The 26969-nt window shown below is 57.1% G+C and overlaps 1 protein-coding gene across 4 annotated transcripts; it reads left to right on the top strand.

Annotated features, from left to right (window-relative positions):
• The first annotated feature begins 50 nt into the window (after window positions 1–50).
• On the top strand, window positions 51–26461 carry LRRC8A (leucine rich repeat containing 8 VRAC subunit A). Of its 4 annotated transcripts, none has more exons than XR_014265478.1 (5): window positions 51–191; window positions 3341–3447; window positions 17371–19535; window positions 22006–22171; window positions 24570–24685. XR_014265478.1 is itself a non-coding variant. In XM_082468271.1 (5 exons), exons 4-5 carry the CDS (start codon window positions 17379–17381, stop codon window positions 24843–24845), a joined length of 2433 nt encoding a protein of 810 aa, XP_082324397.1. In that variant the 5' UTR covers window positions 51–191; window positions 3341–3447; window positions 12389–12605; window positions 17371–17378; the 3' UTR covers window positions 24846–26461. The 4 variants fall into 4 exon arrangements, 3 of the variants coding, with proteins under 3 accessions (XP_082324397.1, XP_082324396.1, XP_082324398.1); XM_082468271.1 differs by lacking the exon at window positions 22006–22171 and adding an exon at window positions 12389–12605 and having other exon boundaries at window positions 24570–26461; XM_082468270.1 differs by lacking the exon at window positions 22006–22171 and having other exon boundaries at window positions 52–191; window positions 24570–26461.
• The last annotated feature ends 508 nt before the right edge of the window (window positions 26462–26969 follow it).

Here is a 26969-nt window from a genome sequence, read left to right as displayed (position 1 = left end):
CTCAAAAAGATGGCAACGCCCTGGTAGCCCGTTCGCGCCCGCAGGTGACGTCACTTCCGGGGCGGAGGAGGCTGAGTGGTGCAGTGAGGGACAAACAAAAGGAGGCGCCGGAGGGGCGCAGCGGCTGGCGGCGGGACAGAGCAGCAGGCGCTCGGGGCGGCCGGCTGGGCGGCCGCGCGCGGCGGGCCCAGGTGAGTGGGTGGGGTGGGGAAGGGGGTGCGAGCTGTCACCTCTCGAAATCCACTCCTGTACGTCCCCGGCCAGCTGCCCGGCCCCGGGCACCCTGGGTAGCTTGGGCTCTGCCCGCCGGGGCCGGCTCCCTGGGGGCCTCCCGCGGCAGCTCAGTTCGGCCTACCTCCGGGTTCCCCATCCCCCGGGTCACCGGGGCCCCCCGCCTCTCCCTGGTGCCGCGGCGCGCGAGCCCCCTCCCAGGCACCCCAGTGCCTCCCCGCGCTCTGCATAACCGGGAGTTTCCGCCTCGGCTCCCCAGGTCCCCTTGTCATCCCCTGGGTTCCCCCAGATCCTCACCCCTCCACACACACACGCCCCCCTTACTAGAGGTTCCACCTCTGGGCTTTCTCCTTGGCAGCTTTTTTTTCTGTTTTCAAAGGTTCCCCTTGCTCTCTTCTCCTGGGTTCCTGGCCCCCTCCTCTTCCCTTACACCCCTCCCTCCTCTTGACTGGGCTGGAACTGTGCCCTGACTTGGGGGCAGATCCCTGGCTAGGCTCGTGGGGCCTGTCTGGGCTGGGGTTGCTGGGAAGCCCAGTCCAGGGTCCGAGGCTCCGGACCCTGCCGGTGTCCTGTGCATCCAGATGGGCCTGAGAGCCAGGTCTGATGCGGTCTGGGCTGGAGACCCAGCAAAGTTGGCTCCCCGGCTGAAGCAGCATAGCCGCTGGTTCTTGAGGTTCATGATGATTCTGCTCCTTTTGTTGACTGCTTCTCTCCCCTGGTCTGGACTGGACTGAACCAAGATTGGGCTGGTTCTTAGCTGATGCATGTGCTGCCTTTTTTGGAAAGGAGGAGAGATGGGTGGGGGGGTGGCTGGCAACCTCCTCCTGGTGGGGACTTGGCTGGAAGGGTGGGGCCGCCCCTTGGTGACCATGCTCCCCGGAGGGCTCTTCTCCTGCCCTACCCCCGGAAGCCTTTTGAGGATGAGGTATGAGGATGAGGAGGGAGAGAGCTTGGTGCGGGAAAGGGAATTTGGGCCTAAATTGTGGAGGAAGGATTTGGGGGAGCTGAAAGGCTCCCAGGGGTCTCTCCCACCTTTTCCATTAGGGGTACCTTTTACCCCTGATGAACTGTATCCTGCCCTTTGAGCAGACAGAGTGGCAGACAGACAGACTGGAGGCAGGAGGAGGAGGTCTGATGTTGGTGATCCCTCCTGTGGAGGGGATGGGGGAGTGAGAGTTTTGTTCAGAGGGACTGGGCAGTGCCCACGGCTCAGTCACACTGGCATTGCCTTCGTGAAGGTCAAGTTTTCCTCTGGCTCAGGAGGGGAGGCAAGGACAGATGACAGTGCTGGAGGACTGGCTTTTGGAGAGGTGCTGGGGCATGAATGACTGGCCCCTGCCTCCCTGTCTTCCCAGTTTTAGAGATTCTTTGGGGTTAGCTCTAATGCCCCTCTGCCTTCCGGGGGCTGTGAGGCACAGAGCAAGAGCCCAAGAAATATTTGTGACTTTCCCCTGGAACTCAACCAAATACTCCATCCCTTGGGCACACCCACTAGGAAGCTGTTTCCTCTGCAAACTTCGAATGGCCTTTCTGGACAGTGGAAGCTCCTGAGGATTGTCCCAGTAGGTCAGAACTCAGGGAGCTGGCTTGGCCTGGACCTCGCCTGCAGGAGTTGGAGCGAAGGGATCGGCCTGGTTCCTGACTCTCCTGAGAGTGGAGGTGATTCTGGGTTTTCACAGGCTTTCACGGGGAGTCCGGTGGGTTGGATGTGGGGCCCTGGAGCCCAGCACACCACCTCTCCATCCCTTGACTCATTCATTCATTCATTCATTCATTCAACCATCCTTTGGTAAGTGCCTGGTCTGGGCCAGGAATGGTGCTACGAGAACACAGTCCCTGGCTACAGTCTGGCAGGAGAGGCAGACAGGAATACGTTGATACAGTGGCCAGCATAATACTAGAAATATTACAGAGGCAGCCCAGAGGAAAGAGGCATTAGCTGTGGGTGAACGTGTAGGGGGTGGTCAGCGTGTGTTCCCTGGAAGAGGAAGGGTTAGAAGAATCAGTGCCAGTGAGTCCAGAGGCCTGAGTTCTGGGCCTGCCTCTGTCATGGGCAAGTGACTGGCTTTCCCAGCCTCAGTGGGTATCCCTCTCTTTGCCAAGGAGGGTAGAGGTAGGGGTAGAGGCTGGCTCCCATGGCTTCTGTGCCTTTATAGACCCAGGTGCTTCACTGTCTAGCTGCCATCACTCTGTATGGGATTGCCGGGTTATTGACTGTCTCCCTGTGAGGCTGGAAACTATCTCCTGCTTCTTTCCTCCTAGCACAGTGCCTAGAACTGAGTAGGTGTGATAAATGTTCAGTGGTGTAAACAGCTGAAAGGCTCCATGATCCCTTTGTCTGTGTAACCACGCCTCCCCGCCCCCCTTCCTGCTAACTCCTCCTTGTCCTTTGGCCTTCCTTGATGGCTGGGCCACACTCCCAGCGCCTGGCTGGTTTAAATACTCCCCCTACCCTGCTGTAGCCTGACCACACTTCTCTCCCCACCCTCCTAACTTGTCTTGTTGGCTCCTGTGAACAGTTCTGAGCAGAGTGCCTGGCATGTAGTAGATGCTCACTAAATGCTTCTTGACTATAGGTGATGGTTGGGTTTTGTGTTTGAGTCGAACTCATGTGTCTGGGTTGAGGGTGTGTCTCTGCCTGGATCTAGCTCACCCTGCTGTAGCTCACCTCTCGCCACTTCCCGCCTCCAGTCCTAGATCCAGCCAGGACCACTCAGCAGGCTCTAGATGTCGTGTTCTCTCCCCTCGAGGCAAATGTGCTGGTCCTTCTCCCTGGAATGCTCTCTCTCCAACTCCCACTCTTCCCTAGCAGTCAGCTCAGGCAACACCCTCTCTGGGGAGCCTTCCCTGACCCTACTAGTCTAGGTCTAGTGCTTCTTCCATGTTCCCATAGGGCCCGGGCTCCCCCCAGCAGAGCCCCGGGCTCTCAAGAGCCAGTTGTAATTGTTGCCTTGGCATATCCCCTGCAGACTATCTGATTCTCTGTCATCACCCCAGAGCCCAGCCCAGGCCCTGCACCGAGCAGGGGCTCCGAAACTGTCGGCAGCACAGCAGGTAACGCTGATAGTCACACACGTCCCTGCTGACTGTAGCTCTTGCTTCCTTGTAGGGAGGCAGCTTCCATGGAGCAAAAGGAATGCCAGGACCCTGCCCAGACAGACGTGGGCCAGCCTCAGCACCGACAGCCAACTCGCAGATAGCAGAGCCATCCGCAGGGTAAGGACTGGACCCCCCACCCTCCAGGCCAGCCACGGCCCGAGCAGGTGCCTGGAGGGCAAAGGGTGGTGTCTCTGTCCCTGCAGCCCTTTGCTTTTCTCGCTGGAAGGCCTGGGCTTCTAGGGCAGAGGTGCCAGAAAACAGAATTCTTCCTCCTTCTCCTGACTCAGTGGCCAGCTGAGTAGCACGTGGCTGCCATAGTCAGGCTGGCGTGAACTTGTATGGCGAACCCCTGGTTTTTGTCACTCCGGGTGGTTGTTCATGCCGTCTCGTGACCACGTTTCCTGAGGTGTGTTCTGTGGAACACCAGTTTCTTTGGTCACAGTGGTCAGGTGACTCCGGGAACAATACCTTGTCGTAGTCTGTGCTGCAGGACTTCTCAGAGCCTTGAAGGATGTCTCAGAGCTCACTGAGAGCATGGCGAGTCTCTGAGAGGGAGCTAGCAAGTCGTGTTTCCCCACACTCATTTGATCACGTGGACGTCTTTGGGGACGGGGGTTCCTTGGCCTGTGCTTTGGAAAACAGTTCCCAAAGGCAGGAGCGTGCACTGGTTAGGACCCAGACTTTGTAGTCAGACCTGGGTTTGAGCCCCAGCTGTCACATGCTCGACAAGTGATTGTGGGCCAGTCAGTGTACCTCTCTGAGCCTCAGTTTCCTCATCTATGGAAAGAGGATAATATTAGCCCCTTGCCTCCCTTTAGGGTATTTTGAAGATTAAATATGTTGATATAGGGAAGGTGGCACAGGGTGTCCTAGAACGTGTTCCCTAATCATAGCAGGTGTATGTATAAGCTGCTTAATAATTTGTAAAACAAACCTTATCAGTGATCTCTTTGGTCATTTGCGGAAGCTCAGGGAGTGGCCTTGATCCCCCGTTTACAGACGTGGAAACTGGGGCTCAGAGGGAGGAAGCAACTTGCCCAAACTCATCGGGAAGAAGGCAGGGATGTGGGACCTGAGCCAGGTCCTGGAATCCTGGGCTGGGGTACTTTGTTCTGTGTCCGAGGGCTCCCTGCCTCCACCTCTCCCATCTAGGCTTTTTATTTTTGGTGGCTGCGTTGGGTCTTCGTTGCTGCGTTTGGGCTTTCTCTAGTTGCGGCGAGCGGGGGCTACTCTTCGTTGCGGTGCGTGGGCTTCTCATTGCGGTGGCTTCTCCTGTTGCGGAGCATGGCCTCTAGGCGCACGGGCTTCAGTAGTTGTGGTGCGTGGGCTCAGTAGTTGTGGCTCACGGGCTTAGTTGCTCCGAGGCATGTGGGATCTTCCCGGACCAGGGATCAAACCCGTGTCCCCTGCATTGGCAGGTGGATTCTTAACCACTGCACCACCAGGGAAGTCCCTATAATGTCTTGATTTTAATGTCATGTAGAAAGTGAGAGTCTCCCTTGATCTCTATCTCCAGAGATTCGAGTGAGGAGGGGTAGGTTCTCCCACATGTATTTTTACCATTTGCTTATTTTCCTAAAACCAAGTCCTGTTAGAGCTGCTGGTTTGCGGCTTGCTCTGTTTCATTTAATGGTCCGCCCTGGACCTCTTTCCCAGGCGAGGGTAGAGTTGTGGGTGAGTCCTGTCAGAAGGTCCCGACGTGCTCCCGTTCCTCCCACCCCCACTGCTCCCCTGTCTTCCCATTCTGGGGTTTTTGAGCTGTTTGTCAGGGCATTTTCAGCAGCAGACGGGGTGGGAAGTGCCTGATGTGTGATTTTGTTGACTATCCTGTTTACTGGGACAAGGTCAGCAAACCCCAGCCCTGCCCTGTAGGAGTTTCCTGTTGGTTTTGAGGAGCTCTTACCTCCCCCCACGAGAGGGGAAGCCTGAGCGGAGGTCTCTGGCCAGTGATGAGCAGGAAGCAGCAGGTCCTACTTATCTGAGATCAGAATTCCTCCTCTGTGCCAGGGAGGAATGGCGTGGGCCAGCCTGAGAGGTTTTGGCCTCCAGGTTTTGGCCCTCCTCTGTCTGCCTGAGGCAGGGGCTGCTGTGTTGCGTTGGCCTGAGCCTGGCCCTGAGTCCGTTCACCTGGCTGTCCTGGTGGACGGCCCGATCTTGGTCCCCCTGGACGCTCCTCTCAGATTTTAGCCTTGAGGGCGATGGGGTGGGGAGACGGGGGGTGCTGCCCTGGGACCTGGGTCTAAAGATGCTCTGCTGGGGCGTAGACACTTCAGGCCGGGTTTCGGCAGGAAGAACCCCCGGCCTGGCAGCCTGGCTCGGCAGGGACCACCCTGGGAGTGAGGTCTGTGCAGAGACGCGTCCCTCGGCTGGCGGTGTTCAGCTCTCCGTCCGGACCCTCTCCCTCTCCCCTGTTTCTTTCTCCCAGTCTTTCTTGGAGTCTTTTTCCTTCCGGCACAGGCCACTTGGGGCCGCTTCCTATGGGAGCCTGGGAGCTGGCCTCTCGGTGGACGATGCTCTGCTTGCCCTCTTTCCAGCAGCAGAGCCTTCACGTCCACGGTGGCCGCGGTCCGAGCCCAGGCGGTGCGCCAGTCACTGTGAAGTTTGCCATCTTACCCGCCACCGCCTCCTGGGTGAGGTTGTGTCACTTTTACAGGCGAGGAGACCAGGGCTCGAGGCACGAGGGCTCCCGCCCAAAGTCGTACAGTTCAGGTGGCAGAGCCGGGACGCGAACCCGGGTCTGTTTGCCTTGGCGGCCTGTGCTCTTTCTACCCCACCTTCCGTTTGTCTCTTTCTCTAGGTTCTCGGGCTTCAGGGTGCTTCAGAGTCGCCCGAGAGCTTGTTCAAAATGCTGGTTCCCCTGGACCCATCACCGCAGGCCTCCAGAGTCCGAGTTGGGGGGTGGGCCCAGGAACCTGCACTCTGAAGACACTCCGCAGGCTGTCATGAGGCTGGGGGTCTGCCGACTGTGCCGGCCAACACTGATCAGGGCGACTGTCGGCGCCGGTCCCCACCAGCTGCCGCCAGAAGGCTCGCCCTTGGTGTGGAGGCGGGGCTGGGCTCCCTCAGGCCCTGGATTTCAGTGTGCATGTGCGAGCGGATGAGGTCTCTAGAACAGCTTTTACACCCAGCCACAAACCATCTCCCTGTGCGCTTTCCCGACGCGTTTCTACTGCATCTCACATCTCGTAAAAAGTTCTTTGTTTAACTGTCTCTTGAGGACTTAAAACCTCAAAATTAAATAGACACTGCGATACAGCCTCATGCCGGGAGCCGTGTTCCACTGGAGTAGAAGTGGCTGTAAAATTCCATGGCTCTCACATGGCACCTGGGCACCCTCAGAGGCGCCACTGCCAACCTCATGCCCCCGGCAGAGTTGGCCTGTTGGCAAACGTGCCGACCGGGTGGGGCGGCATAGGAATCCTTCTGTCACATCTCCCGGCTGGTGCCCTGGGTCAGAATCCCTGGGGGCAGCCCCCCACCAGCCCAGAGAGCCAGGCAACAGACGGCTTACCCTCGGCCAGGCCCCCTTGGTCCCAGTCCCCTTGGATCTCAGCAGATGAGTCTGCGGCCTCCCTTGGGTGCTCCTGCCCACTTTTCGTACGCTGTCTAGGAAAGCGGCGCTGGTGTTCAAAGCAGATCAAGGCCTGTCTTCAAGGCCCTTCTGCCCCCCATGGGCCCAGACCCAGCACCTGGCTTCCGGGCTCAAACCCAGAGCTGGACTCCCTCCCAAAGTTTCCTGAGTATGGCCTGCTAGAGTTCCCTGCAGAGACCTTGATTCCATGTACCCCTCTGGAAATGGGGGTCTTGTCCCAGGAAGCATTTCCAGGGTCTGGGTGCCCAGGTAGGTCCAGGAGACCTGCTGGCCTTAGTGACAGGTGGGCACAATGGAAAGGCAGACCTGGGTGATCTTCCGCATCATCTTCTTCTAACTGTGTGGCCTTGGGCAGGTCAGTTAACCTCTCTGGGCCTCAGATTTCACACCCCTAAAGGGACTGATAAAACCTCCCATGATGATAACAGCAGCTGACATTACAGAGTCTTACTACGTGGCAGGCCCTGAGCCAAACGCTTTCTATGGACCGCCTCATTCAGTCCTCACCACCGCCCTACCAGGAATAGATTCAGTGGCCACTTCATGGATGAGGAAACCAGAGCCCTGGGAGGGAAGTGACTTTCCCAAGGTCACATACTGGTGAAGTGGGGAGCCGCCTTACCTGTGTTCCTGGAAATTGCGGGCCGAGGCCCAGGAAGTGCCAGGCGCAATGCTGGCCCGCAGTCCACATCAGTGACCCGGAGCTCATGTCAGTAACACGCCAGCCTGGTGGGGTGAGGGGACGGCCTGAGCCTCAGGCCTGGCCTGCTGCCTCTGAGCGCTTGCCTCGGGGAGCCATTGCGGGAAGCCCCAGGTGGGTGTCCTTCACCTGTCACCCTTCGCCCCCCCCCCCACCGGAGGCCACAGGTACCCTTGCAGGTGTGCACTAGGAGCATGAGGACCAACCTGTTTGGGAGGCCCAGCCCACACGGAGAGGAGTTCGGAACTGAAACTTGTTCCCTCCCCCCTCCCACCCTGGGCGGCTCCCCTCTTCTTTCCCCGGAAAGTGAGGGTGTGCCCTTCTACGCAGGGTGCGTGGAGCCAGGTGGTGCCCCCCAGCCCGCAGCTGCCTACTCTCCCCGGCTGGGTGTGGGGACCTCCAGGGCAGTGCCTGTGCTGGGGCTGGTGTGGGCCGTGTGCAGCAGAGCGGGCCCTCTCCTCCCCTCCTGCTCTGGGAGCAGAGGAGGCCCCAGGGTGCTGACCGAGGAGCAGATTCACAGGCCCAGAGCACTCCCAGGACAAGACCCGTGACCCAGTGTCTTCCTCCGGCCTCTTGGGGGTGGCCCTTCCCCCTTCCCTGGGAGAGCCTTGGAGGGGCAGCCTCCCCAAGGTACGAGGAGGGGCGAGAGGAGGGGTGAGGGGCGCAAGCCTCCTGCCTCCCCTCCCTCCCGCCTGGGAAGTTTTCCCAGCCTCTCTATTTGGGCTATAACAAAAGGCTCTCTGTGCCCTGTTTACCCACAGCCTGGCCTGCCTGCCGGTGCTCAGGTGTGAAAGCCAAATCTCTGCAGGCCAGCATGGGGGTGGAGCGTGCTTGGGTGGTCACCCAAGGGGGCAGCGAGTCATTTCTTTGACTTCTTTCCCCATCTGTGAGAAGCTTCAGGAGGAAATCAACAACATGGACCAGGCTGGACACCTAAGGGGTGGTTCTGCGAACCGCTCGCCAGCTCTCTGTCCTCTCTTGTCCTGTCCTGGGGTCCTGAGCCTGGGCTCCAGAAGTTCAAGGCCATTGAGTGTGGTGTCTGAGTCCTGGGAGGTCCTGGGGACCTTGGGGAAGCTTGAAGGTATTTGTGCTTGTGGCTCAGCGCTCTCCTGGGTGTCTTCCCCCACTAAATTCTGGGTGGGTTTCTGCAATGGCATGTGGGTTGGGATAAGTATAGTGCACCTTCCTCTGTGCCAGGCCTTGGGTTGTCCCATAACATGTGCATTATGTTATTTTTAATTCTCACAATAAGCCTCTGAGGTACTGTAATATTCCCATTTTACAGGTGAAGAAACTGTGGCTTAGAGAGGAAAAGTCATTCGTCCCGGGGTCTGAGCTCACCCACCCTGAGGCGTTGCTTCCCTGCGCCCTGTCGAAGCGTGTTTGTTACCTGGGTAGGGCAGGCAGGGGCAAGCTAACCTTTTTCTTACATGATAGATGGCAGGTACTTCTCGTAAACTCTTCTACAATATTTAGAAACCACATGGTGAGGGAGGGCTTTTGTTTTTTTCCCAAGTATTTTTTTCTACTCACAAAAGTAGCAAATTTAAGTACCACATACTGGAATCATGAAGTATTTGTTGCTTCGTGACATTTTATATTGTTTTATCATACATGATAGATCATATATTTTATATGCTGGTCAACATCTTTTATTTTATTATTACTTAATATCCCTTGGACATCTTTTGGGTCACTGTATACAGATCTATGAGGTAGGTAGCACTGTTCTTATTTTAAAGTTGCAAAAACAGAGGCTTGGGCTAAATAATTTGCCTGGAGTCATGGAATTATTTCATGCTTGAGCTGGATTTGAACCCATGTCTCCCCAGTTCTAAAGCTATTGCTCTTCACACTCCCCGAGATGTGCCTGCCGCCATGGGGAGGAGAGGGGCTCTCTGGGTTGCCCTAGTTCTGCCGCAGGAACCTGGTCCCGCTTCTCTGCACCTGCGTGTGCTGCACAGTGGGAAGGGTCTAGCTGCATCCTACGCACTTCTGCATCTCCCTGGGGCGGGGCAGGACCGGGCAGGGCTGATGCTGCACGCTGCAGTGTCCTCAGAGGCCGCAGGTGCCACCGCGCCCGCCAGGAGCAGGCCAGCTGGAAGGAGGAGCTGAATCTGCTGCCCTGGCGATCATCTAGTAGAGGCTGCCTCCGGCTGAGCCCAGCAGGTGTGAGGACCAGAGAGAGGAGCGGCCAGGAGGGGTAGAAACAGATGCTTGTTCCGGTAAATTTTGTATGAAATAGTTTAAGCACACACGAACGTTATAAAGCTAGAGCAGATATCTTTGTACCCAGGACTCAGCTCTGTTCGACTTTTATGTTTGGCAATAATTGCTTCAGATACACACACACACACACACACACACACACACACACACACACACACACACACACACACACACACACACACACACACACACACACACACACACACACACACACACACACACACACACACACACACACACACACACACACACCCCTTCTCTCTCTCCCTGTCTCAAATCATTTCAGGCACAATTGAAGCCTCTTCCCCAATCCCATTTTCTTCCCTCTCTAGATGAAATTAGCATCTTGGTTTTGGGGCTCTCCATGCATGTGTTTATTTATTTTTGGCTGTGTTGGGTCTTCGTTGCTGCGCGCGGGCTTTCTCTAGTTGCGGCGAGCGGGGGCTACTCTTCCTTGTGGTACGGGGGCTTCTCATTGCGGTTGGCTTCTCTGGTTGCAGAGCACGGGCTCTAGGCGCGCGGGCTTCAGTAGTTGTGGCGCACGGGCTTAGTTGCTCCACGACATGTGGGATCTTCCCGGACCGGAGCTCAAACCCGTGTCCCCTGCATTGGCAGGCGGATTCTTAACCACTGCGCCACCAGGGAAGCCCCCATGCATGTGTTTATACCTTCACTACACTTAGATATGTACATTACAGAAAACCTTATATAAGGTGTGTATTATTCTATAGCTTGTTTTTGGGTTCAGCATTGTTTTGGGGTCTGTCCATATTGATACGTGTAGCTGAAGTTCACTAACTTTACTGCTTTAGCATTTCACCGGATGCTTAGAGCGATTTATACTTTCTCCTGTTGATGGACATCTAGGTTGTTGATTTTTTGCTATTAGGAACAGCTCCGGAGTGATCATTCTTGTCTGTGGCTTCACGCGTATGTGTAAAGGGACTCTCTAAGATCTTTACCTAGGAGCGAAATTGCTCCGTTGGAGGATGCATACGTACATTCTATCTCCTCATTTAAGAGTTCAACATTTTTGCCAGTCGCAAGGGAGCGAAATGGCACGTGACTGTCTTAATTTACATTCCCCGATTAGTAAAGATTAAGAATTGTTTCATCCATGAATTCCCTTTTGTATTTTTTTCCCGTGAATTGTCTAGCCGTATGTTTTGCCTTTTTTTGCCTGTGGGATTGTCTTTTTCATATATTTGTAGCAGTTCTATATTTGTTCTGGATATTAATCCTTTGGTAGTTATATCTATTGCAAATATCTCCTCCAGGTCTGTGGGTTCTTTTCATTTGTTTATTATGTCCTTCGATGTGCATGCATTTTAACTTTAATGTGATCAATAGATCAATCTCTTCCTGTAAGGATTTGTATTCTTTGTGATAAGAAATCCTTCCCTGTCTTAAAGACATCGAGATGGTCTCTTAGATTCTTCTTTAAACATTTTCAAGTTTTACTTTAGGTCTTTAACTCATTGGAATTTATTTTCCTGTAAGGAGGTAGATGGGGCTATGCTTTTTTCATGTGAGTAACTAAGCCCGCTCCTTTCATGGACACTGTCATGTCTAAGTTTCCAGAAATTTCGGGGTCTGTTTCTAGGCTCACTCTTCCAGTCCTCTGGTGCATCCATCCATCCCCATATCAGCACCACACTGGCTGAATTCCTAGAGCTTTATGGTAAGTCTCCTCCCACGTTATTCTTCCGAATTGTTTTAGCTATTCTTGATCCTTTGGAATCTTGATTTTTTAAAATCTTTTTTCTTAATTACCTGAGTAACATATGCTTATACTAGAAAATAGGGGTAAGTTTGGGGTGAAAAAGATTATAAACAGCAGGCTAATCTCACCGCCAATATTTTTCAAATATACGTCTAAGTTATTGCAGGAGGCTTATTACTCTATCACAGTTTTGTTACCTACTTTTTGCATTTGACATATTTTGTCATGTCATCAAGTGTTTTGCTCTAACTTGTTTCCATTATTTCATAGTAGTCCGTCATCTGATCATTTAATAGGTATTTAACCAATCACCCAGTAACAGGCATCTGGATTATTTCCAGTTTTCCTGGGGTATCAATAACACCGTGATGAACTGAACGTTCCTGTGACTAAACCTTTGTCCTAGAGTTTTTCCCTGACAATTGCCAACCTCCCTCCTACTTCCTCTCCCTCCTGGCTCAGCCCAGTTCAGCAAACCTTTACTCCACTTTCGATATTCCAGGCTCTACACAGAGACTGGGCTGAATCTGGAGTGGTCCCCATCCTGTAGGGCTCCCTGTCTGCCCCCATCCCCACCCCTTGGTGGTCTCTTGCCCATGAGGTTTGCCTGGTACAGCCAGGGTGAACCCCACCTCACTGGTGGGTGTCAAGCCCTGACCTCCAGGCGGGCGCAGTCTGTAGCTTTAAACAATGCATCTGTTCTGGAAGAAGGAGGGTTAGCTGGACGGGAGCTCAGAGGACAGCAGGGCACGGGGCCTTTTTGTCTTTCTCAGCCACCTCGATTTCAACCCTTTAATCTTTGCCCTCTATTCAGGATCCTCTCCAGGTTCTCCATCTCTTGGGGCAGAGACCTGATCTGACCCGACTCCACCTGACTCCCCATCACCCTCAACTCCCCATCACCCTCCGGAGACTGCCCTCTGAGAGCCACAAAAGAACACCTGAACTCTCCACCTGAGAGCTTATTTTTTTCTTTCTTTTCTTCTAGGCTCTATTTATTTTAAATTCTGTACTACTTTTCAATCACAAAGGTAAGGCATGCTGGTAAAATTCCAGTTTCCTTTCATCCTGCCTCCTATTCCCACTTTAAGAGGGAGCCGTTCCCCAAGTTGGTCAGGGTTTATCAGCATGGGATTGTATTTATTTATTATTCTGGATCTCGCTTTTTTTCCAAAATGGCATTACATACAGAGCTCCTTTATTCTGCTGAAAAGGCCCTGTTGTATTCTAGAGGCTTCTTTAAGGGACCAGGATCTGCTTCCTGCCCGCCTCCTTTGTGCCTGGCCCCACCTAACTCTGCCCCTTTGCCAGGTGTCAGGGCAGGCGTCTTGGGTGCTTTTCCTTCTTCCGTTTCCTTCCTTCGTGCTCAGCTTCTGCGCTCTTTTCATCTACCCATCGACTGTCTGTTGAAGTCAGGATTGCTGTCGGGGGCCAGGTCTGCATCTGTCTTAGCCTCATTCCACAGATGGGGGAACTAAGGCTTAGAGAGGTGAAGTCATCTGCCCAGCGTCACTCCACTGCTGAGTGGCAGAGCCCAGGCTGGCCCGGCTGGCCCTCTCCCTCCAAGCTCCCATCACCCTTCTTCCTTGCTCTCCACCTGCCTGAGATCCGCCCCCCACAGGCTGTCGGGGAAACCTCACTCCTGTGACTTCCTGAAAGTCCTGAGAGCTTGGCAGGGCATCTGTTACCATGTGCATTTTATGGATGGGTAACCAAGTCTTGGCTGCTGGAGGCGCCTCTCCCTCCCTGCTGGCTGTAGGCAGGGACTGCCAGGACCAGGGAGTGTCTGTGGTGGTGCCAGTGGGAAGGGAGGTGTCAGGGTGGGCGGAGGCCTGGATCACGTGCCCCTTGGTACCTTGACCACCTTATACAAAATGTGGGCACATCCATGACAGATTCTCTGTTCCCTTCCTGACGGGGAAACTGAGGCCCCGGGAGAGAAGCTGTTGCACACCTCTGCTAGGGGCAGTCCTGGCTGCGGAGGGCCCGAGGCCTCAGTGCAGGGAAGGGATGAATGCACTGCCTACAGGAAACTTCCTGAAAAGGGAACTTTCCGTAACTAGGAAAAAAGGCCCCTTTTCCCTTATGGTGCTTACCTGACCACCCCCAGGTGTGCCCTGGGGCAGCTGTCAGCTGGGATCTGCTCCATCTGAATGGCTTCCTGGAAGTGCTGCTTGTCAGCGCTCCACCCCAGAACTGGGTTTGAAGGTGGCCTCTAATCCCTGACAGGCAGTGTGAAGTTGGGCACGTGACTTCTCTCCCCAAGCCTCAGTTTCCGTATCTATAAAATGGGCATGAGGAATATTATTCAGCCTAGAGAAGGAAGGAAATTCTGGTACCTGCTAAGACATAGATGAACCTTGAGGACATTATATTAAGTGAGAGAAGCCAGTCACAAAAAGACAAATATTGTACAATTCTACTTATATGAGATACCTAGAGTAGTCAAATTCATAGAGATAGAAAGGAAAATGGTGGTTGCCAGGGGCTGGGGAGGTGGGAATGGGGAGTCATGTTCAGTGGGGACAGAGTTTCAGTTTTGCAAGATGAAAAGAATTCTGGAGATGGATGGTTGGTGATGGTTGTGCAACAAAGTGAACGTACTGAACGCCACTGAACTGTTATGGTTAAAACACTAAAAATGGTTAAAATTGTAAATTTTATATTTTGTGTATTTTACCACAATAAAACTGTTGTGAGAAAAAAAGAAAGGGTGCCAAAACAGTGTGCACCTCTTGGGCTCCTGAGGATTCTGGGCTGGGCCCTCATTCTCAGAACAGGAGCTGTTCCCCCCAGGGCCCTCCGGGTTGGGCAGGAACTGGGAGGGGGCCCAAAGCTGCCTCAGCTTCCTCCCTTGCCCCGCCCATCTGAAGCTGTGGCCCTGCCCACCACCCAGGCCCCGCCCTTCCCCGCCCCACTTCTTGCCCATCCCTCCTCAGGCGCTCTCTTGATACCTTTATTGAGCACCTGCTGTGTGCGGTAGACCCTTGTCCTCCAGCAGCATCTGGAGGAAAGGTTGAAGATTGATGACACCAGTGCAGACTGCCTGCTGCCCTACTCTGTCCTAAGTGCTTTAGAAGCATGGAGTCCCCTGGGCTCTTCCGGGCAGCCCTGCGAGGAATCTGCCCCTGGCATTTGTGAAGAACCTGAGGCTGAGAGCCAGAGAGGACCCTGCCCGAGGCCAAGGAAGCAGCAGAGCCCCGGCCTGCACACAGGTCACATGCTTTCGGCTGCTGGCTCCCCCCCGCCCCCCGTCACCTCCACTCCAGAGGGGCTGCCCCGACCACCTGGCCGTCTCCTCTTGGGGGCCAGTCGTGGGGAAGGCGCAGTCCCTGGCACCCTGGGGACTAAAGCCTGGGCTTTGGCGCCTGCACCTTCTTTCCTGATTTCTCCCAAAACGCCATCAGAGAGGGGCAGTGACTTGTCCAGAGTCCCACAGTGAGTTGGTGGCAGAGGTGAGGCAGAAACACGGTGCAGCTAAAGGGTGACCCCTCCCAGACAGGTCCCCCACACGAGGCCGGGCCTGCCCTTCTAAGCTGTGTGACCTGGGCCCCTGGCTCTGCCCCTCTGAACCTCTGAGGCCTCCTCGGCACAGTGGCATGGGCGCAGGCCTGGGCTGAGGAGGCACCGGCAGCCTCAGGGACCAGCACAGGACCGTCCCCTGCACGAAGCCCTTCTCAGCAGGGAGGTGGCATCCATCTCTCCTGCCATAGCCATGGCTGCCCCCTGCCCTGACTCGAGTCTAGTTATTTGGACACTCCTCCGTCTCTCCCACCCCTCCCCACATGCTCACACTGGCCCGAGAGCCCCCTGGGGCAGGGGCCTTTTAGTGGTCACATTTATTACCCACAGAGGAACGGGCCAAGGGCTGAACGGAGAGCTTAGAACGTGCTTCGGGACAGGTGTTTGGGGGCCAGGGGGCGGGAGGAGCCAGCCACGCTCGGTGGATAGGACTGTCTCCCACCTCTCGGAGCCTCAGGGTCCCTCACCTGTGACGGAGCTGTGCACAGTTCCCACCTCAGACCCAGAGGGAGTTAGGAAGGCGACATAAGCAAAGCCCCGGGACAGCAGGGCCCGGAGACAGCTCCTCACCGTGAGAGGCTGAGTGCTCTCCAGTACGTGACACGCCCACTCCCCCGGAGCAGTGAGGTTGCCACCACATCCTGCCTGGCCATCCGCCGCCCCCACCCCCCGCGTCTGGCATCCTGCCCTGGCAGTCTCATCCCGGACTCTCCAGGGGAAGGCTGTTGCACATTCTTGGGCCCTCTGTCCTGGCCCCTCCTACCTTCCGGTCCCCGATCTTTGGGCGCCTGCCTGGATGTGGACTTGGGGAGCCAGGAAGGGAGGGAGGGGTGTCGGGGTGTCTTTCAGCTGGGGGCTGGCTGCGTGGTTCAGCAGGCCCTCCCCTGGACGGCTGCTTGCCCAGGAGTGTGGGTGGTGTGAGGAGCCAGCTGGTCATTAGGGGGCCCGGGCCTTCCTGTGGGGCAGGCTCTCACCCTGGCCTGTGATCCCGGCCTCACCAGGAGGGCTGACCCCTGGACTGGAGCCGCCGGCTCGGGGCAGGTGGTGGTCTGCTGGCCCTGCGGTGACCTGAGCTCTGGGAACCCCGGGGGGGCAGGGAAGCTGGACTCCTGGGCTCCGTCTCTCGGCCCTGCTCTGCATGGGGCCTTGGGCAGGTGGGCAGCGAGCCTGTGCAGTGGTGAGGACCCGAGTGGGGCGGTGGAGGGACAGGCCTGGGTTGGATCTCGGCTCTGGCCCTGAGTAGTAGAGTGACGTTGGGCAGGTGACTCCCCTGAGCCTCAGTTGTCCCATCTGCAAAATGGGGCCAAAGATAGACCCTGCATCTGGATGTCAAAGGGACCCCACGAGGAGGATTCCATGGTAAGGGCCAGCCCGGTGCCTGGCACACGTTCTCTGTTGAGCACCTCTGTTCCCTCAAGGGGTCTAGGTCTGCTTTCCTCCTGTCCTCACCCGTCCCGGCGTGCCCGAGGAAGATGAGATGGGAAGCATCTGGTGTTTGCAGGGAGGCCCTGTTTTATGAAGTATTTGTTACTGTTGTCACTATTAATATTATAGGTAATCAAAATAATGCGGCCCCGTCCCATAACCTGGGCACCCTTGTGCCTCTCCCAACAGAAACAGACCCATTTGTCAAAACACAGGTATTTAGGGACTTCCCCAGCAGCCCAGTGTGTAGGAATCTAGGCTTCCACTGCAGGGGGCACGGGTTTGGTTCCTGGACAGGGAACTGAGATCCCACATACTGCGTGGCGCAGCCAAAAAAAAAAAAGTGAGTTCATACTAAGCCCCCTCTTCTGCATTCGGCTTTTCTCACACTTTGAATAAATCTCTTCGGACCAGTGGCGCAGCTTCGTGGCAGCTGGTTCCGAGTGAACTGGAAGTTTTCAACTAGCCCCTCTGGTTGGTCTGATCATTAACAGGATGGAGTCTAGACAGGAATTCGGGAATGCTCCTGCTGAAATGTGGGGGTCCCTGGGAGGCTGCTTTCGCGGTCTGTCAGCGTGGCCTGGATCTCAGTGCTCAGCCTTCCTGTCTGTGGAATGGGGAGGCTGCCTGCCTTCCCTCTGGTGGTTTCCCAGCCACCTGGTGACCATATGGTTCCCGGACAGAGGCCGATCCGTGGGCTGGCCCATGAGTGTTGCCCAGCTAGTGTGACTCACAGCTAGACTTGAGGTAGAATTTTGGACAGTGGGTCCACTGTCTCCTGCCTCTGACCCCCGGGTCTCAGAAAGCCAGGCCACCCTGCAGTAACCCCCTCCCGTGGGTCCCTTTCAGGTTGAACCATGATTCCGGTGACAGAGCTCCGCTACTTTGCGGACACGCAGCCAGCGTACCGGATCCTGAAGCCGTGGTGGGACGTGTTCACCGACTACATCTCCATCGTCATGCTGATGATCGCGGTTTTTGGCGGCACGTTGCAGGTCACCCAGGACAAGATGATCTGCCTGCCGTGTAAGTGGGTCACCAAGGACTCCTGCAACGACTCGTTCCGGGGCTGGGCGGCCCCCGGCCCAGAGCCCCGCTACCCCAACTCCACCATCTTGCCGACCCCCGACGCTGGCCCCACGGGCATCAAGTATGACCTGGACAGGCACCAGTACAACTATGTGGACGCCGTGTGCTACGAGAACCGCCTGCACTGGTTCGCCAAGTACTTCCCCTACCTGGTGCTTCTGCACACACTCATCTTCCTGGCCTGCAGCAACTTCTGGTTCAAGTTCCCTCGCACCAGCTCGAAGCTGGAGCATTTTGTGTCCATCCTGCTCAAGTGCTTCGACTCGCCCTGGACCACGCGAGCCCTGTCGGAGACGGTGGTGGAGGAGAGCGACCCCAAGCCGGCCTTCAGCAAGATGAACGGCTCCACGGACAAGAAGTCGTCGACGGTCAGCGAGGACGTGGAGGCCACCGTGCCCATGCTGCAGCGAACCAAGTCTCGGATCGAGCAGGGCATCGTGGACCGCTCGGAGACGGGCGTGTTGGACAAGAAGGAGGGGGAACAGGCCAAGGCGCTGTTCGAGAAGGTGAAGAAGTTCCGGACCCACGTGGAGGAGGGGGACATCGTGTACCGTCTCTACATGCGGCAGACCATCATCAAGGTGATCAAATTCATCCTCATCATCTGCTACACCGTCTACTACGTGCACAACATCAAGTTCGACGTGGACTGCACCGTGGACATTGAGAGCCTGACGGGCTACCGCACGTACCGGTGCGCCCACCCCCTGGCCACGCTCTTCAAGATCCTGGCATCCTTCTACATCAGCCTGGTCATCTTCTATGGCCTCATCTGCATGTACACGCTCTGGTGGATGCTCCGGCGCTCCCTCAAGAAGTACTCATTTGAGTCCATCCGCGAGGAGAGCAGCTACAGCGACATCCCCGATGTCAAGAACGACTTCGCCTTCATGCTGCACCTCATCGACCAGTACGACCCGCTCTACTCCAAGCGCTTTGCCGTCTTCCTGTCGGAGGTGAGTGAGAACAAGCTGCGGCAGCTGAACCTCAACAACGAGTGGACGCTGGACAAACTGCGGCAGCGGCTCACCAAGAACGCGCAGGACAAGCTGGAGCTGCACCTGTTCATGCTCAGCGGCATCCCCGACACCGTGTTCGACCTGGTGGAGCTGGAGGTGCTGAAGCTGGAGCTGATCCCCGACGTGACCATCCCGCCCAGCATCGCGCAGCTCACGGGCCTCAAGGAGCTGTGGCTGTACCACACGGCCGCCAAGATCGAGGCACCCGCCCTGGCCTTCCTGCGCGAGAACCTGCGGGCGCTGCACATCAAGTTCACGGACATCAAGGAGATCCCGTTGTGGATCTACAGCCTGAAGACGCTGGAGGAGCTGCACCTGACAGGCAACCTGAGCGCGGAGAACAACCGCTACATCGTCATCGACGGGCTGCGCGAGCTCAAGCGGCTCAAGGTGCTGCGGCTCAAGAGCAACCTGAGCAAGCTGCCGCAGGTGGTCACGGACGTGGGCGTGCACCTGCAGAAGCTGTCCATCAACAACGAGGGCACCAAGCTCATCGTCCTCAACAGCCTCAAGAAGATGGCCAACCTGACGGAGCTGGAGCTGATCCGCTGCGACCTGGAGCGGATCCCCCACTCCATCTTCAGCCTCCACAACCTGCAGGAGATCGACCTCAAGGACAACAACCTCAAGACCATCGAGGAGATCATCAGCTTCCAGCACCTGCACCGCCTCACCTGCCTTAAGCTGTGGTACAACCACATCGCCTACATCCCCATCCAGATCGGCAACCTCACCAACCTCGAGCGCCTCTACCTGAACCGCAACAAGATCGAGAAGATCCCCACCCAGCTCTTCTACTGCCGCAAGCTGCGCTACCTGGACCTCAGCCACAACAACCTGACCTTCCTCCCCGCCGACATCGGCCTCCTGCAGAACCTCCAGAACCTGGCCGTCACGGCCAACCGGGTGAGTGGCCCGTGGCGGGGGTGCTCCTGAGTGTGGAGTCTTCAGCTGTGGTTCCCAGGACCCCCTGGGAGGAGCTGGGTGAAAATACAGATTCCCAGGCCCCGGACCAGACCTGCTGAATCAGAATCTGTGGGGTTGGGAGGCCGTCTCTGCCGCAGAACGTGGCAGAGTTCACCTGCCAGGAGGGATGGTGTGGTCAGGCGGGGCCTGTCCCCGAGGTGGCCTTGGGCGGGTTCCTCGAAGGCAGTGATGTGCACGGGCAGGAGGTCCATGGCCTGCCCTGCTCTCTCAGAGCTCGGTCGTGGGAGGTGGGACTTAGCCTGGAGCTTGCAGTGTCTTTCTCAGCTTGTCCTGGACCAGATTTGGAGCCCAGGATGGGCCCACAGGGGCAGAAACTTTGTGGGTGACTGGTGCAACTCCCAGCGCCACTCACACCCTTTCCCCTCTGCGTTTTGAGGGTGGCAGAGGGCAGAGTTGGGCTTAGGTAGGGCTGGTTTGTTACCAGTTGCCTTTCTGGAGAGGAAATTGTGCAAACCGTTGTGAGCCCGCGGTACTGGAGGCCACGCCCGGGAGACGATCGAGACCTCTGGCGGCTCCTGTGCACCAGCCCCTTGCCTGTCTGGACAAGCCCCCCACCCAAGGGCCCCTCCACGGAAGTAGGCAGGTGGGGGTTGAGGGCAGGTGGTCCTGTGGCTTTGTGGCCTGGCCTCTGCCGTGGAAACAAAGCCACAGCTGCTGGGGGGACCTCCCCCTGCCCTGCCCACCCCTGCTGGGGCCCTGCAGGGGGGTTGATATTGGAAAGAACGTCTTCCCGGTTTGTTCCTACTCCGAGTGGAAACCCTCTTGCAGTGAGGAGGGTGGTATCAGGGTGGACACTCTCGCAGTGAGGCTGGGGGTGATGGAAGCCCGTGGCCGGGGGCTGGGACGCTGAGGGAGATCCAATCCAGCCAGCACCTCTGCGCCTCTGTTGCCGGCAGCAGCATGAAGCCGCCCCGTGGGTTTAAGGAGCTCCTGCTCTGTGTCCACCCTGCGCTGGGCACCCTGCTCCCGGCATCCTGTGAGTCCTCCCGGCAGGAGCTCTCTCCAGCAGCCTGGAGGCAGGCAGCCCCTGAAATGCCCCGTTCTAGGAAAGGACGTGCCTTCTCCAGCATCACCCAGATTGGAGGGTCCAGGCACCCCAGACCTCTGACCACCAGAACCCCTCCCGTCTTCCCTAAGCCTCTCTCCCTGTAAACCACAGAGATTTTGACAAATCCTTTCTCCCTCCCTCAAATTATACCTGTGAGCATGTGTGAGAACGTACAGGGGTGAAGGTCAGATCCCAGGCTGCTTCACTCTGGAGAATCCGCCTCCAGAGCCTGGGACAGGCCCACCGGTCAGGAAAATTGGCCTCCTGGGGAGAAGCCCCATTTGGGGAGCACAGGACAAACACACACCTCCTTTAGCATGTTGAGGGGGACCAAGTGGCTCCCCCAGAGCACAGTGTGGGGCCAGATTGCCCCTGGAGTCGGGGCTGACTTGGGCATCCCCAGGACCCCTCATGGTGCCCACTCTGTCCCGGGAGCTGTGTGGGCACCAGGTCTTGATGGGCCTTCCCAGCCAGTGGAGGGTGGAGGGTGCGATTCCCGACCTGTCCCCACCCCCAGCTCCTCACCCCAGGCCTGGCTGCCAGGTCATGCCTGTTGGCTGAGGTCACCCCTCAGGAAGAGCTGGGGGCAGGCACGCTGTCCCGAGGCAGGAGACCCTCTGACACCCAGTTCAGCACAGTGCTTAATCATGTCCTGTCCCCGCCCGCTGGAATGCCAGAGGCCTTTGTAGGCAAAAAAGTTCACTTGGGCCAGTCCTAGTCAGGCTCCTCCTTTTAGGCAGGAGCCCCGCCCCCCCTTCCTCCCTCTGGGCCTGGCGGTTCCTTGTGAGCCACCCCGGGCTATGGGCTTTGTGTGAGTGGACAGGCAGGGGCGAGTGTGGCCCGGCTCAGGCCCTCGGCCTCTGTTTTCTTAGGTTTAAACTCATGTTAACGAATACCTCGATAAGTGGGCGTCCACTTGTTGGGTTATTCATTGGTTCATTGATTTGGTGACTGTTTTTTGAGCGCTCCTAGTGTGGAGCAGGGAGCTGGGGACCTAGGAACAAACAAGCCCCCGGCTGCCCATCCTGAGCTCACCTCTCAGGGAAAGACAGGCAACCAGCAGTTAGCACAGTGGACGAGACTAGGCTGGGGCACAGAGGAGTGGCCTCAACCCGGACTTAACCCAGGGCAGGCGGGCCTCCTGGAGGAGGGGACATCTCACCTGGCCCTGCAGGACAAGGAGGAGTTAGCCAGGTGAAGAGGAAAGGGAGAGTCTAGGAGGCTCTGCCCACAGGGAACTGAGAGCCCAGGGGGAGGAGCGGCGAGCTGAGCCCCTGCAATCTGGACTTTTCCCTGAGGCCAGGGCTTGCGGAGCCTCCTGTTCTTCCCACTTGGTTTCAGATAATCTGTCTCACGTCCCTTCCCTCGACCCTCTGACAACAAGGACCTTGGCTCTTTCGTCCAGTGCCTGACGTGGAGCAAAGCGTTCACGAATTCCCATTGACTGAGCGACGAAGGAATATGCTGCCTTGGAATTTAGAGAGCTCGCTCCTGCTGCAACTCGAGGGTATTGGGGGTGGGGCAAGATGAGAGGTCAAGAGCCGATAGAAAGCCCGTGGGCAGCTGTCAGGCGGGGGCGAGGCCTGGACTGGCAAAGGCTGCCAGGGATGGCGGGACGGACGGATGTGGGGGAGACTTCGGGGGTGGAATCCACAGGACGTGGGCGGGATTGGATGTGGGGAGAGAGAGGTCTGACGTGACTCGAGTTTTCTCACATGGCGGCCTGGGTAGCTGGAGGGTCATTTAGGCCAGGTCTGGGACAAGGCACAGGTTTTCAGAGAGGAGAGCGTAGGTCCCATGTTGGGACATCCAAGGGACCAGGTTGAGTCAGCCTGAAGCTCAAGGCGTCATCCCCCCAGGCTCCTGGGTGAAGACGGGTCCTCGATGAGGTCACGGGGGAAAGGATGGAAGGAAGGGGAGTCTGGCTTGAGCCTTTGGGATGGACGGCGAAGAGCAGGGCCAGGCAGGAGCGGGTGGGCACACAGCCCACGGGGGAGTCAGGTGAAAGGAGAACAGATGCATGTCCAGTGGATTAGGAGTGACCGTTGGTGGCTCTGGCCAGGTAGTTTCCAGGGTGGGCAGCGGCAGAAGCCAGATCACGGCGGGCCAAGGAGAGAGACGGCGTCTTTCCGAACGGTTTGTTGGGAAGCCTGGAGAGGCTCCTGGGAGGGTTGTCTTTTTTTCAAAGACCAGGTGGACTTGAGGGGGAGACAGTGCTGATGGGGGAGCCGTTGAGGTCCCTGAGGAGGTGGGAGAGGGCGGGATTGGGGTGACGGGAAACGACTTCACACCTTCGGCGCACGAGCACACCTCACGAGGAAGGACAGGAGTGGCCCGGGTGGGGCACTGAGCCACCGAAGGCACCTTCTTTTCTCTCCGTGCGCCTAGAAAGAGCTCGCTGCTGGGCTGGGGGGTGCTCCGGGGAGGGGACGTGTCAGGGGGAGAGCTCCGATGTGAGCCCCAGCTCTGCCACCTTCTGGTCCAGCCTCTCCCGCTCCCTGGCCACTGTCTGTGTCACCAGAGGAGGCCAGTGTCGGGCGCAGTGGGGTCTCTGGGAGGCTCTGGCCCCTCCGTCCTGCCAGAGCCCGCTTCCCATCTGCCCTCTCACCTTCATGTCCCTGCTGACCTGGAAGCCACCTCTGCCCCATTCCTGACCACTGGGCCACGTTGGAGCCCCAGGTCAGGAGTCCCCTTTAAAACGGTCACAGTGTCCCTCATGGCATGGCCTCTGCCTTCTCAGTGGGAAAATGGGGACGGTGACAGAGCAAGCTCCCCGTCACCCTCACATGGGCTTGGGCCCAAGTCCCTTGGCTCCTGCCCTGCTGGAAGGGTCCCTCCTGCCCACCATATCTGAAGGAGGTGGTTGTAGGAAAATAGGCTCAGTAAGAGCTCGTGTTTGTAGCTGATTGCTCACAGGAGGGCGGGGAGGAAGCTGGCTTTTATGGGGTTCTTCCTGTGTGGCAGGAGACACGGCAGGTCCCCACCCAGTCTGCACCATCAACAGTGTGGACAGTTGGAGCACGGACTGTTGAGCCAGGTTCGAATCTTGGCTCCACCACATTCCAGCTATGAACCTCTAGGCAGGCTGGCTCCTTCAGGGCCTCAGTTATCCCATCTGTAAAATGGAAAGAGTGTTTACGAAGTACTTACAAGTAGTTCTGAGGGTTCAGTGAGTTAATAGCATCAGTGCTCAGAGCGAACCTGCCCTGTAGTAAGTGGCATGTGGGTGTTGCCCATTATTCAAATTTTGCAAAATCAGAAGGAGGGGGCTCTGAAGGGCCAACACTGGGTTCCCCGCACCCACCATCAGCCTGTGACTTGACAGGTAAGGAAACTGAGGCCCAGGAAGGGGAAGTGATTGGTGAGCTCTCCCCAGTTCTCAGCAACAATTAAGGGTATGGAATTTTCTCAGCAGGCTGCTCTGCTTTCATAACTTGTTCTTAAACCAGGCAGGACCAACAGCCTGGCTCCTGGTGAGCCCTGGGCGGTGGAGGAGGGGGTGCAATTGGGAGTAGCTGGCTACTGTGATTTGCTTCTGGGGTGCCAGGCGCTGGGAGACAGCGGGGAGCACGGCACACCCAGCCCTGCCCTCTCAGAGCCCCCTGTCTGGGGGTGACAGGAGATCAAGCAGTTTCACCACGGAAGGGATCAGTGCTCTCCAGGGGACATGGGTGCCATAGGTTACCAGGAGGTCAGGGAGGCTTCCTGGAGGAAGTGACTGCAGAGCTGAGACCTAAAGAACAGGGGAAAGTTAGCCAGACTTGGGCCCAGATTGTGTTGGTCCCTGGGGTCTGGGGTAGCTGAAATGGGCATCAGAGAAGGTGCTGGTGCCCAGGGCAGGGAAGCCCAGAGGCCCAGGTCCGAGGTGCGCCCGCCTCACTTTGCCCTCTGCTCCTTCCCTGTAGATCGAGGCGCTGCCCCCGGAGCTCTTCCAGTGCCGGAAGCTGCGGGCCCTGCACCTGGGCAACAACGTCCTGCAGTCGCTGCCCTCACGGGTGGGCGAGCTGACCAGCCTGACCCAGATCGAGCTGCGGGGCAACCGGCTGGAGTGCCTGCCTGTGGAGCTGGGCGAGTGCCCCCTACTCAAGCGCAGTGGCCTGGTGGTGGAGGAGGACCTGTTCAACACTCTGCCCCCTGAGGTGAAGGAGCGGCTCTGGAGGGCTGACAAGGAGCAGGCCTGAGCGCCCACCGGCGCTGAGCACGGGCTGCCCAGAACAGCCAGCAGCGGGGCCTCTGGGGAGGCCTCAGGCTCAGGAGCCCAGGAGCCCCTGACTGACGACCAGCCCAGCCTCTCAGTGGGGGCGGGGCAGGAGCTGGGCCGCAGGACCGAACCTGAGGGGCTGGCCCCTTTCTCCTCGAGACTCATGCCCCACCCCCCCGGGCAGGCGCCTGAGGGGGAGATCAGAGGCCTGTAGTCCATCTCTGAGCACAGTATTTGGACAATCAGGGCCTCCTCCCTGGAGGCCATCTCTGCCCCAGAGGCCTAGCGACACCAGAGGTCCAGGGACACCTACTTAGTTCTTGGTATTTATTTTCTCCGCCTCCCACCCCCTCCCTCCAGATAACTTATACATTCCCAAGAAAGTTCAGTTCCAATGGCGGGTGTCTGAGGAAGGGTGGGCTGTGTTTCCCTTTTCCTTTTTTTGGTGGTTTCAAAACCATTTAGGGCCCACCCAGCCTTGAGCCGAGCGGTCCAGGGTGAACCAGCTGTGGGACGGTCACCCCAGAGGTGCCAGGCTGGGCTGTGGTGGCACGGCCCATGGGAAAGCAGGCCACCAGGTGGAGAGGCCAGGCCTGGGGTTTGCCGCAGCAGTTTAGATTTTTTTTTTAAGTAAAAAAAAAAAAAAAAAAATTTTTTTTAAGCTTTGAAAATTGATGGTTTGGGTATTAAAAAGAAAAAACTAAAAAAAAAAAAAAAGGACACTAAAGGCCAGTGAGTTAAGGTCTCAGGGTGGGACAGCAGTTCCCCTTGAGGAGAGCAGCAAGACACTGAATTGTGTTTCCTTCCCCCGGGGTGCAGGCTGCAGGATGTCTTCCGAATCTGCTGTGACCTTGGTCCAGGAGTCTGTAGTTCCTCTCCCCGCCTGGGGCGGGGATTGTTTTGTCTTGTTTTTGGTGTCTTGTTTTCTTTCTCCCTCATGTATCTTGGCAGGCTCTCACTTCTGTGACTGTTGGCCAAAGGGAATGTTCCGGAGCTTCCAAGAAGGGAGGGGACTCGGGTTGGCTAATCCCCGGATGAACGGTGCTCCAGCCCCACCCCCATCCCTTGTCGCCGTGTTAAGGAGCCCAGGGGAGCCCCCTCACGCGGACTCTGCTTTCCCACCTCACGCTCATGAGTTTGCCCAGTGCTACTACCGGCCTCAGCCGCTGACGTCAGTCCTGTCACCACCTGGTCCTTCACAAGGGACACTTGGAGGCGGGGCCGCGTGAGGAGGTTGCCGCCGGGGAGGGCAGGGTCCCCAGGTTCTGGTTCCAGTTTCTGTCCCAGGCGCCTGGCACGTGCAGCCCACTCAGCGCCTGGTGGCGGGAAGCCAGCTCACTTTAGATCAGTCACCGGGGTCCCCGCTTTAGGAGGGTCCCCACCTTAGATCGGTCACTTGGACATTAAGGCACGTTTTAGCGTCTCGTCTTAATGATTATGTGCACTCGTCCATTTGTGTTTTCTGCGTCGTGTCATTGGATGTAATCCTCAGAAATAATGCACACTAGCCTCTGACAACCATGAAGCAATCTGTTACATGTGGGTCTGAACTTGTAGACTCGGTTCAAATATCAAATAAATCTATAACGGAAAGTAGCCTTTGGAGGTCTCCATGTCATGGGGGGACCCTTCCCTCAAGCTCTCTGAGGCCCGCTCAGCCCCGTGGACTGGTTTGTGGAGTGACCATTTATCGGGCACCTAGAAGATAATGAACTCTGCTCCTCTGCCTGCCCCGTGAAACCGGAAGCTCCTCGGAGACAGCTACCGGACATGAGCTGGACGCAGGCCCTGTTACACATCCGGTGTGGGGCCCACCAGGATCCCACAGCCAGCACGTTCTCTGCTGGCTGAGGCCTAAGGTTCGGGCCCTCCTGAGCTTTGATGGGAGGGAGGGAAGGGCGCTGGAATGGGAGCCAGTAGTCGCGGGTCCTTTTCCCAGCTCAGTCATCCCCTTTGTCAAACCGGGCAAGCCCCTTTCCTCCCGTGCCCTCCACATCCCCATCTGTGCAGTGGGCACTTCCACTCTGCTTTCATCCGTCCCTTGTAATTCCAACAGCCAGTCTCCAGGGCTCTGCAGAGGCAGGACTGAGAGTCACCGTGGGCA

The sequence above is a fragment of the Balaenoptera physalus genome (genome assembly GCF_965194825.1).
Source record: "Balaenoptera physalus genome assembly, chromosome: 7".
Taxonomy (NCBI): domain Eukaryota; kingdom Metazoa; phylum Chordata; class Mammalia; order Artiodactyla; family Balaenopteridae; genus Balaenoptera; species Balaenoptera physalus.
This window is presented reverse-complemented; position numbering and strand designations above follow the sequence as displayed.